Here is a 12,773-nt window from a genome sequence, read left to right as displayed (position 1 = left end):
GCCTTTTGTAAATGTCTCAATTGGAGGGGCTATTAAAGGCAAGGCTAGTTTTGTAGCCAACAGGAGCATTACACGCTACTGTGGCTCAAAAATTAGATAACGGTGCCTCCAATTAACCCCCTCCCCCCCGTTTCATAGCTCCAAAAGCATCTGACTGAAATGAATGGATCATAATCAGCTTGTCTTAAAAGGTCTGCATGTCTGTTAATGAACCAGTTATTTGACTCGGGTGTACATGGAGATGAAACATGTGAATCAGGCTGGTTAGTGGACCCCGAACGTTGGATTTAAGGAACATTGTTGCAGGATCAGGCCAAACTGCCTTATAAGCTTTCCAGTGGGGCTGTATTTATGTATAAACACCTTGTGGAGGTATTTACAGGCGCCGGGAGAGAGACAATGTGGTCCGTGAGAACGTGTATACACTATTAAAAACAGTTAGCATGGAATATATGATTTAGCTTTAAAAGCAAAAAAACAGAGCCTTTCAGGCTAATATTTGGAGACTGAAGGTTAGTAATGGAATTTTATATTAGAGAGTAAACCAGGTACGCCCTCAGGCTCAGACGGGGGAGGAAAATAAAAGTCGGCGCCACAAGGCTGCAAGATGTTTGAGTGGAAATAAGAAAACCCAGCTGCTGAACTACTGGCAAAACCCATGATTGCATTTTAGTGAAGCAAGAGCCTGCAACTCCAGCATTCCTCTTTAAATAAGGTGTTCTGTTTTTAATGAGAGAAACTGGCACTTCCGATGAATCCTATCAGTCCTCAGAGCTTCCGGACATCAACATAATTCAAAGACCACATGCATTCACACGTTTCATGTCCAACACAGGACTGCTGCATTGATTGCTGCCCTTGAGTTGAACTGCAAGGACAGCGTTTCTGTCTCATGTCGAGACGAGCTCCAACAACAGTCAGGCACTGAACCGGTCAGCTGAAAAAAACAGTTCTGCAAACCAGTAATGAAATTGTGGAAGGAAGCAACTCAGGAAGTCAGGTTCAATGTCAAGCCAAAGGTCATTTCAAGCCACGCAGGGAAATGTATACAGGAAACCCGAGAACCAGCAGGGGTCACATGAAGGTGGGGGGGGGCATGGTGCGGTTTGGAGACCTAGAGACCTCCGGTCGCATCTCCAAACATTTGAGAGAAGAAGAGCTGAAGACGACAGATCAACACGGCTGTCATAGAATCAAGAAACGATTAGAGGACGTTTTAAGGCGAACGGAGAAGAGTCGGGGGATTTTGTTGTGGCTGCAGAGCAGAGGCGTGAAGATGTTGAAGATTGCCATGAAGATGAATCTGACCGCAAGAGGCGTGGCCTCGTCAATCAATTTGTTTTCAGTTCATTCAAGTTACAGGAGGACTATACTATGACAATATCTAAAATAACAATGATAGAAAAACCCTGCTTTGTTTTATTGTGCCTGTTTTACTACCTATATAAGCCTGTGAGAGTGTGTGGGTTACTTGTCTTGCAAGTACATTACACTGATCCATGTGTTCAGTACAACAACACACTCAAACCTTTTCTACTGTGTGCATATAATTACAACAATCCCTCACGGTGTGTGTACAGACCTTTAATTAAAACTCCCACTTCCCCTCGGACCCCCCTCTCGTTTGCCGACGTTGCTCCATTCGCATTCACATCAACACGTCTGAGTCTAAGTATTCATGACTGTGCATTACAGGTTGCACGCCGCGTACATACTTATTAGCTCCAGAAAGTGACGGCAAATTTAATTAATGCCCTATTAACATGCATTCTACCACTTGGGTCAATCCCATTAAAGTAATTTGAGTTACATTGTCCTCTGACTGCACCTGAGGTTAACGCCACCAAAAACAATTCCTTAAACAACTTATTTTTCAAGTTTCCATTCCTAATAAATACAGAATTTTTTTACATGCTTCTGGGAGTGAATGCACCACAATCCCGTGTTGATATGGTTTTACATGGTCTCCATTTGACCTCAGGTCCCACTGTGGGCTCTTCAGGAACGTGCCACTGTGGTACACGACTCATTTAAGGATATATATAATGGCCCTGTAGCTTTCTTTTTGGAGTTATAAAACACAGGGGTTTTGTCAAAATGGGTTTCTCAACTTCTAAGCTGATCATCATCTTATGTGGTTCAAATCTCCTCTAAAACCCTCTGAACTGTTTACGCTCAGCCTGCACGGATTAATGTCCCGTCAATGCACGAGTCGGAGCCTGCTCGTGGCGTTTTCTTTTCAAAATTCTCAAAGCAATTTCGGTGTGACGTCCTGCCCCTTACGTCTGCTGTGTGGAAACTCAGCGGCAACCGCCTGTTTCTAACAGAGCGGACTCGCCCCTGGCACGCTCCTAAACCGCTCTGGACGCTCATCGTCTTAAAAATGTCGCAATTCACAGGTGAGACAAAACCAATGTTCACTTCCACACCCGTTAGTCTTGGGTTAGAGATGCACTAACAGGTTTTCTTAAAGCTAGGGTGATGCAGTTTGCTAATCTTATGCAAATTACATTTCGGAGATTGTTATAAAAACATGCAACTTACGAGGCTAAATCCCACAACAATGGTTGAGAAATTACTGATCATTAGATCATTCATACTTAAGGTAAAGACTGGTGCACACGTAGTGTCAGAAAATGTACAAGATGGGGACGTTGAAACTGTAATTTCAAAGAAAAGGACATCGACCCCGAAGAAAGAACAGTTGAGCTTTTCTTTGTTCCAAAGTACTTTATATTTTTTTCACTTCCTAACCTACAGAGAGAAGATTATATCCCCGTATTGGATAAAGGAATAAACCCTTCAGCCTGTAAATTCACTCCCAACTCAACAAATCCTTCAAGGCAACTGCTTCCTCAGAGGAAATAGAGGTTCAGCGGACTCCTGCTCCGAGGCAACATCCTGCAGTCGATTACTGACTGCAGCATGTTCGTCACGCTCATCATGCTTGTTGCTGCAGCACATGTGCTGCAGAAATGGATTAAATGGCACTTTCTCTTGCTCGTTTGTACTTGCTGCATACCTCTCTGAGCTCATTTCCCCTCAGCGACGGCGATTCCTTCACTCATTCAAGGTGTGATACTAGAAAGTAATTTAAAGAGAGCAGCCCAAGTAATTGTTCATTCTGCACATATATCATCCATGGCCAAAGAAAAGAAAGAGAAGGTTTTAATTTAACTTATTTCAAATTAACTGGGTAAACAATGCCCTGGGAAAAATGCACACCTCCAGCTGGGCAATCGCCTTTTCTTCACTTTTATTTCTCCAGTATTCACAGGTTCAGTTGTCTAAACTGCTGCATCAGTGCCAGGAAAGGTAAGTAACACATTGAGCTTTACATGGAGACGTATGAAATAAGGGCTGTTTCTCAATAGGCGTTCTTGTGGGTAGCTATGTGCATTCTTGGGAAGTCCAGATCAGCAGAAGGACGACGATGAGACAAAGTCGCGTGTGGCTGCATCACTCAGTGAAAAACAAACATAAAAAAACTCTTATCAAGCTCAAAGCCTCTCTGACAGCCCAAACACCTTTAGGGCTTAGATGAAAGCTCCAGTTACTTTTACCGTTGAGCTTGGCGTTACCATGGCAACTTAAGACAGAGGCCAATACACCATATTCCAATTTTTTCACTTCAAAATGTGACGTGTCGTCACTGAAATGTAACGCTTGTGTGTCTGATCCCATGCTTTTGAATCAATATCGAGATTTTATGTTTAATAATGGGATCAATCAATGTCTGAATCGTGATAAAACAGAATAAAACAGACTTTGCACGGAAATAAATACAGATGTCTGGAGTAATTTTGGAATTGCGGCAGGTCCAGAGGTAATTTTAGTCAGACGCAAACAGTATATTAGTGTTTCTTACACTCTTGACAAGCAATTTGCAATGTTTTGCCTTTGTCAAGAGATTAATTGGTTAGTAAGTTTATCACTGTGGCTCATTCGTGAGTTTCTCTCAGATTTAATGAAACAAAAGCCATTAAAAATGAGGAAAGCTGTGATTCATTAAGAAAATGCAGGCCACTGATTTATTTGCACTCAAACGTCAGAGATTTATGCTAGGCCTTAATTGGGATGTAAATTAAGCCATCTTTTGAGCTGAGATTACACAATTGATCTAACTGGTTTCACTCATAAATCAAATTTAGCAACACAAATGAGCATCAGAGAGAGTTTGTGTGAAAACAGACTCAAAAAAAGGATCATTTGTTTTGAAAATGGTAAAAGTAAATGACATGCAAGTACGCCAGTTAAAGCTTGAGAATCTAAAAGTGTAAACAACAGCACCGGAGGACAACTGGACTCATGAAGGAAGACTGGGGTTCAACGGATGAAGACGTGGGGAGTGTGAAAAATAGAGGGAGAAAAAACACACAAAGAAGCTGGTTGAGACGGAAGAAGAATGATGTTTGATAGAAGAGTTAGACGTGACAGCGGGAGAGGTGGGGAACGCTGGATTTGGCTCCTCGACAACATCCTGACAAAAGAACAAAAAGCAAAAGAACCACACACTTGAGACTCTCCTGTCATCGCTGCATCAGTGTATCATGACATATATGAAGACAAATCCCTGTGAATCTACGAACGTCACGATATCTTTATGCAGAACACTGATACACAAAGTGAGTTGTGGAAAAGCAGAAAAACGATGGGTGAGAAACGTCTAAATTCAAGTCTCTCAGGGTTCAGGACAAAGAAATCACTGCAGTTGTAAATAACCATCAAGGGGCTGAAAGGATGCAAAAATATTTTATTTATTTTTAGCATTGTGACAGATCAATGAAGTTACCCGCCCTAAAATAACCTCATGCATTTTAGACATCTCTGTTCGTGCCTGAGGTGAATTTAAAAGGTGTTAAAGTGGTGACGAGGCATTGCACAGGTGCACGCCACTTAAAGGCTCCAGGCGTCTGAGGGACTGAGCTCTGACCAGCTGAGATCCAGCAGCGTCCCCCCCCCAACACAGGTAGCTGCAGAGGTCACCACACATCCCTTCTGGCTTCAGGTGAGGCACAGGGGCAGGGTGCCACAACTGCACTGCACAAAGCAACGTTTTGTTGTTTGTTGCAGGAAGAACTAGGAGATAAACTGGATAGTTTAATATAAAATAAACCAATATGCACATCCTCATTGCAACATCTGTGTGCCGAGGTGTTTTTGCACCTTGACACTGCGTATTTATACGCAGTGTGAAGATGCCTTTATTCCTCCCCTATCCCAGTGTTACCCTTAGGAAAACAGGCGCATAATAGCATCTGTGTCGCCGCCGGTGTATCCGAAGTCAAATACATTGTTTTTCTAAACTGCCAAATAAACCTGATTCTGATTCTGTTCTCAAGATTTTAAACTGGAGTAGGGATGCAAATTATCGATTATTTCATTAATTGATAGTTGATAACCTTATCGATCGATCATCGATTAGTTGATAAGCGGCGTTTTTCCCCCATCTGAGATACAAACATAATTTTTTTTGCTTATATAAAATACAAAGGACATTTTAATGTATTCCTTAATCAAATATTTATTTGATACAAAAGTAACAAAAAGAAATTTTTGTACCACAAGGAATATAATATAAAGTGCACTTCAAGGCTATTAGTAGTAGCAGCAGCCATAATAGTGTCATTTGTGTTAATTTTAAGTTCTAGTTACGTTTTAAGTTAGAGTTTTGGCAGTGTTCAAAATAAAATTATGAGACCTACTGTATTGGAGCACATTTTCTTTTAGTTAAAACTGTAGCGGGGACAGATGTTTAGAGAAACCTATGTACGTACCGGGTGAAGGCTGATTTATGGTTCCGCGTTACAACAACGCAGAGCCTACGCTGTGGGCTACGGCGGCGGCTCTGCGTCGATTTAAGGCGGAACCTTCAGGCTTTAGGGGAACATATCGGAGAACAACCAGAAGAATATAGTGTGGATGAAAAATAAAAGTTAAGCACAGAGCTACATGTGTCTCCCGTCTGGGCCATTGCAGACTCATGGCCTGAGCATGATATTACTAAAACCAAACATATCCGCCGTCTCTTTCTTACTTTATGTGCGCGGCGCAGCGAGTTGTGTCGCATTAAATGTGGTCCGGGCGTAATACCAGCTGGTGAAAAAAATAAATAAATAAATAAATAGATTAATTGTAATCGTTAATTTTAATCGGGTAATTTCATAACGGCAATTAATCGAAAATCGATTAATTTTTAACATCCCTAAACTGGAGAGAATGTTTAAGGATGTCATGAGGGAGGGGCCCTGGTTGCGATCGACATGCTGTCCTCCATTTTTCCAAAAGGTTCTCATGCACTCGCTCCGTCACCGCTTTTTTCCAGGGAGCGTTAAATAAATCTTTACCCATCTTCAGCCTTCGCTCTGACAGGGCTCAGCCGTCAGCAGAGAGGCAGACACGACATGACGGTCTGTGTTAAGGTAGTACGCCTTCGCTCCAGAGGTAGTTTCTTTTTAAATCATTAGAGAAAGCTTCAATTAGACAACACATTACTCTCTCATTCATCGTTCTTTAGATGCTCAGCGCAGCTTCAACTACAGACCTGACACTCATCACTTTATTGTGTTTTCCTGTTCTCCCTCTCTTAAGTTGTAGAAAAATGCAAGGCCGAAGCCTCTAATAGGACGAGGAGCCATTCATTCGAGCAGCAACTGCTCTGTGATGTAAGTGCGATCAATGACAAATGCTTTTAATTTGTCCTACCTCTCCAAGCCAAAAACGGAAAGAGAGAATAGAGAACCTTCATTTAATCTAATTGCCATTATTACCTCAAATGCTGATACAGCTGTTAAATAAAAGTAAAGGGTGATCACAGGTATTTACCTCTGTGTGCCACCCTTCCTCCCTTCTGCCATTCATCCATCTACACACGCCAGAACAACAAGCTGTGCACACACACACTTACAGTCTGCAGTGTGTGGATAGACACACCCTGTGAGACACGTTGCACATGTGGACAAACAGCATCTACAAAAGATGGATAAACGAGCTGAAATGCCAAAGATAATTCCACAAAAGACTGAACGACGGAGGCTCCTTTTTTCTTGCATTGTAGTTGAACTTTTCCAAAAGGTTACTGTGTACCCAACATGCTGAAAAGTTGAGCCGAGGAGCAGCAGACAAACACTGCCCTGCGTGAGCCCCGCCGTAACCGCGCTTCTTTGATAATAAAAAGAAAAACTCGTGGACAGATGAAGATCTCAGCCTTCGGTGTCACATCTCCGCCAGCAGACCAAAAGATTTACAGAGCTTTGATTTTATTTTGTGACAACACTCGTCTTACTGGTGACATTCAAACGGCGGTAACAGCGATGCTGTGGAGGGAAAAGAAGAAAGAAAAAAAGAAAGAAAAAGGGAATAGTTGAACAACATTTAAAGATACCACAGTCCAGCTTCTCAGGAACCAAACTCCAGTTAGTTTCCTTCTGTGGAAATCAGTCCACAGACCAATTAAACCTGTACAGCCAAGTGGGGGCAGTTAACCAAATGGTAAAACAATAAAACTCATCTTACAAAACTAATGTGCAATTTCAAGCTGCCATTAATGACTATCCAATTTATAGCTAAAAAAACAACAACCTTAATTCCACCGGGCTTAGAAACAGACTTTCCTGAGAATCGATCGCTGGAACCCGTCTTCTCCCAGAGACGGGAGCGACTCGAGCATTCGCCCAGCATCTGCCCAGAATGTCCACAGAAAGCAACTCTTTACCATTCAGGACAGCCGCCGCGTGTGTCACCTTGACATAAAAATGGTTTTGCTTTCCACAAAAGTAAATCTTTGTGGAGAAATCGTTGGAGGCCGATCCATAGCTCACAAAACTGTAACGCGTTCAATCGCAGTCTAATTAAAAGCATCAAACACAAGAGCTCCCTGCACGTGCTGCAGATTTATCCAGACGATCCATCATTTTCAGCCACAGCGTGACGAACAACGCAGATAAACGTTCCCTAGCGCTGGTGACAAATGTTTTAAGATACGTGTTCCACTAATGAATTAAAGGAGGATAAAGTTATTCTATTCTTGCCAAAGTCAGCTAATTGGCTTTTTAACATGTCAGGCATTTGTGCAAGAATATTTTATTCATTTTAATCAACAAGAATTCATGTTCTCAACACCGCGTGCCCTTTTATTACCTGAATAACTACATGCACATGGTGTCAAGAGTCAACCACATCAACGCTTATAAATTAATCCCTTTTAGAAACAAAGTGGCCTTGAAACAAAACAAAAAAAAGCTTGAAGTGTCTGAACTGCATTTCATCATCAGATTGAGCCCCATAATTGGTGTAACTGCTTTCTACCAGTGTGTTCACAGTCGGAAACAAAAACTAACGATTCCTCCTCAGGATTATATGACAGTTTTAGAATGCTCGAACCCTTTGAGTCCAGGAGTCATGCAGTTCAAAGCAGAGAAAACAGGCACAGCATTTGACACGACCGTCCTACCTTGACCCCTCGCACCCTGAACTCAGCCAGGGCTCGGCTCATCTTGGAGGCAGCTGTATTCAGGTCCTTGCCGCTGGCGATGACTTTGACCAGCAGCGAGTCGTAGTGGGGTGAGATGATGGCCCCCTGAAAGGCCGACGCGCTGTCCAGACGGATGCCCATGCCCTCACCACTCCTGAACACCTGGTGGATGGAGGACAAAAAACTAAACATTTATCTTTGCTTTCACGTCCCACAGAGACTTGCTCCGTCTTTCCGTGCACAACCAACTATCTGCAGCAAGCAAAGCTGCGTAAGATGAGCGACTCTGGCCTCAGGTTTTCCATACAGACTGAGGCGCATTGTTTAGTGTTTTCATTAGGACCATTATCGGTCCCTGCTTGCAGGGGCCAGCAATCTAAGGGCATGCTTTTCTCTTTTAACCCCTCCACACATTTTTTCAAAGCTTGTTTGAATACGATACTAATATTTGTTGTTGCTGGGAGCAAGTGAGCAAGAGTGGAGTTGGATTCAGATGCAGTAGCGTCAAATCAACTGTATGGTTGCAAAGTCGGAGGCTGTAAAGTCAGTGAGGTTTGTTTGTTTTGGGGGGGGGTGGTTAAGTTAGTCGTCCTTCAACTGATTCTTTTATATATATATATATATATATATATATATATATATATATATATATATATATATATATATATATACTTTATTTTTTTATGTGCCACACCATAGTGACATTCAGTATAACAATAAAAAAAAAAACTAAAATACATAGACATAAGACAGACACCAACCTCAACATTTATACGAAAACGAGAAGAAAAAAAAGAAAAATATTAAAAGGACATATCTAAACAACCTTCCTTCAACTGATTCAGCTGGAAGGTACTGTATGTGAAGAGCAGTTTGTATTGTCTGTAATTAGAACAGATTGGCCTTCCTCCTCTAATGCACATTTCTGCTCGATACGTTTAAAAGCACATCGGACAAAGCTATTTAAAAAAAAAAGTTCAGTCCCACGCTACATTTCTAGGTTCAGGCCGGTCAGGCATATTGGATTGCAGCCATTTGTGAAGACTCAAAGGTGAACCGCGGTTTCAGCTAATGATGACATGTCAGGGGACATTAGGCTGAAGGCCGGTCATTTGTTTCATTTACACACAAATAAACAGCTACACGTTTGGGATGAGAGCAAGATCCAGTAAATGAGGGAAAAAAAAGGTGGGGTTGCGTCTTGAGGGAGAGGTGACAAACGTCCTCCTGCTCCCTACGCGGGAGAAGAAACTGCTTCCAAGAAACAAACAGATCCGCACTGAACCAGATTATAGATCTGGATGTACCAGATCCTGTATCCAGGATTAAAAAATGAACAAAAAAGTTACAAATCCAAGAAAGTCCACATATTTTTTTGTTTATTTTATTGTTCCTTTTCAATTCCCATTACAGGTGCAATTCGTCGGTGCCATACAAAAAACATATAATTTTTGGTGTATACACACACAGGCTACTTTCCTCTCTGTTATGACTGCTACAGTCTTAATAAAGATCTCCTAACAATATACAGGTTATTTTTCTGTTCAGGATGGGACACAGACGCTTATTTTGTTGGGCAGAAAGGGTCTGAGAAATGATCGGTATTATAGTTGGGTAGAATAGGGTGATAATGGTGGTTTGTAGGAAGTCCCAGGGGTAACAGGATTATTCTATGGTGCATAAATCCAATTACTCCAATTCTAAAAGTAATGTGATGTCAACATTACCTTCTGCACAGCTCATAGCTTCAACTATGAGCTGCAGCTTTTTATGATGCATCTTGGTCTATATACATTTACTGGTTCTGACCTAATGACGCATGTGCTCCTGCTGTTTGATGCTGAGAAACATCACTGGTGCATTACATTCAATATTGATGAATATGAGGAAACAGTCAGTAATATATAACATCTTAATGTTTAACTTTCTATTAGGTTTGGGGTCATTATTCTGCTGTTTCAGCAGCTTACAGTGGACATCTATTTTTATACAAGGCTTCAGTACAGCTGGGTCAAATCCATAGTATGTGTCCTCAACATAATAATCCATGTACATAATGTCTGATAAAGAAAACAAAACATTTAAAATGTTCATGGCTCAGCCTGAGCTCAGGGATTCGTGCTAACCTTGTGAATTGTGCTTTATTTTATTCTAACAGCTGATGCAGAATAATGAGTGGTGCAGGATCAAGCCATCGGAGCTGGCTCTATAGAGCAAAATGAGCTTTTCTGAGTGGGGCTACCTTGTCCCCAAACTTCTGTTCGACAAGACGCAGGGAATGCATAAACATGGACAACACATGAAAGTGAGTGTTTGTGCTGGATCTACACAGATCAACATTCACGACTAATGAGCAGAAAGCAGGGCTCATTCACTTTCTTTTAGCCGCATCAACCCCCAAAGACAGCAAATGGAAATTGGTCAATATTCAAATGCATTGCTGTTTTTGTCAAAAGCTGAAGAAAACTGCAAATCCAGTTTAGTAAATGACAAAAAGAGACTTTTCACTCTAAAAATGTGCATCAATGATAAAATTAAAGCTGATTTGCATGATTCCTGGGACAAACTCTATTTAAAATGCCACGCAATGATGCGTATCGCCTGCTCCGCCGAAGCTGTGCTCAGATACTATTAATAGCTTGTTAGTGGATGCAAATGGGGTATCACCAAAAATACATCCGTCACATCTTTCAAATTAACCTGCAGCATCAAGACAAGAAAATGTGGGAGCTTGAAATAAGAAACTGAATTTTGACTGTTCCAATCCACTTGACATCAGAGCTGAGAGGAAGGCGAGAAAATGAAGCGAGGGAGAGAGGAATCTCAACATATGGAGCCCCTCGAGGGCTGGAAGCCAATGATGAGAAGGAACTTGTAATTCTAACAATGTTGTGCCACATTGATGACATCCTGGTAACATTTCTGAAACAATGTCGTCGTGCAGGGCTGCCAATGTTCGCGACGTCTCACCCACCTGCTAACCCACACACGCTTAAAGTCTTTGCTCCTCTTTCTTCAAAAATAACCCGTCACCTAAGGCTCCAAGTGATCAAATATAATAAAGGCAGTCTAACTTCCTACATACAGTACAGAGCATCACAAATGTGTCATGACTACTTCTGCGAAAGCAAATTAAGATCAACTGCTCGTCCATGAAAATGAACACTTGATGCATTCAACACATGAAAAAGGATACGACACAAAGAAGCAATTTTAATGTCCAACCAATCCAGAGGTTAGATTACAGTCATAAGTACTAAGTAGACGTTAATGCATTTTTCATTTCAAATTTGATACTTCAAAAAGGAGGGATATCCATAAAAGATGTCCTCCTTCAAGGAGATGAAGGATGTTTCTGAAATTATTCAACTAAATTGGAAACCAAGTGAAAAGAGACTCTTCAAAGCTCTAAATGTATAAGAAGCAGTGAAAATTGTCACAAGTATTGCTGCCTGCTCTGCCTCCGCAGCTGAGCAAAATGCTGTTTCAAGGTGAAAAGCCCCATTTCCTCCTTCCACTTGAGGGCATGTGACCATTAACGCATCAAGTGTTACTGAAGGGGATCTCAAAAGGTGCACGCTTTTAGGATCGCGAGGAGAACAATCCCTCCGTTTAAAAAAAGGGAAATCAGGCCAATTCGCTGGGTTTTACATGGATATGCATAATCCAGACAATCATTTTAGAAATCTTCCCTCTGTCGCTTCGCTCCAGCAGCTCTGCCTGCATGAAATACAGGGACAGAAAAACTCAGCGGAGACCGATCCATTTTATTTGTGGACAAATGTTCAAAACACATCCCAAGCGTTGTTAAATGTAACCTCAATCTCCGAAGGGCCCTTCCCACCCGTTCTCAAACAATGGCTTATTGTCTGTGCAGCACCCGTGGTACAAAAATAATGACTTCCCCCAAACAGAGGAATTGACAAAACAGTGAAATATATAATTTACCAAATAGACGCATAAGGAATAAATATTTTCTGTAATTACAAGGAGAAAAAATAAATGATGAGGAGGACTTACAGCAGAAAAGTCTTTGGCAAGCAAAGATTTGGTTATAAATCCGATGTTTTATGTTCCCGTAGCAGGGAAAACAAAACAAAACATAACAGTGCTTTTGGTATTTTCCAAAATTGTGTGTTATCTTCCGTTTCAATGCGGCCATGGGTTAGTTTCCTCACTGGTCTGTAAGCAGTAGCGAACTCTCCCCTTTGCAAACACCCTAGGGCGAACCTACACTCTTTACTTTTCCTTTCTACTCATTAGGTCTCCGTGTGTAGAGGCTGGACGGTAGTAGTGCCCC

The 12,773-nt window shown here is 41.6% G+C and overlaps 1 protein-coding gene across 1 annotated transcript in view; it reads right to left on the bottom strand.

Moving 5' to 3' along the window:
* Positions 1–12,773, bottom strand: part of LOC133419939 (pyruvate carboxylase, mitochondrial-like) — a 290,321-nt gene that overhangs the window by 130,010 nt on the left and 147,538 nt on the right. The window contains exon 12 of the mRNA XM_061709419.1: positions 8,453–8,635. Coding sequence (XP_061565403.1) covers positions 8,453–8,635 — 183 coding nt within the window. The remainder of the gene's footprint in view (positions 1–8,452; positions 8,636–12,773) is intronic.

The sequence above is a fragment of the Cololabis saira genome, chromosome 20 (genome assembly GCF_033807715.1).
Source record: "Cololabis saira isolate AMF1-May2022 chromosome 20, fColSai1.1, whole genome shotgun sequence".
Classification (NCBI taxonomy): Eukaryota; Metazoa; Chordata; class Actinopteri; order Beloniformes; family Belonidae; genus Cololabis; species Cololabis saira.
The sequence above is the reverse complement of the archived record's forward strand: the minus strand, read 5'-3'. Positions and strand labels throughout refer to the sequence as shown.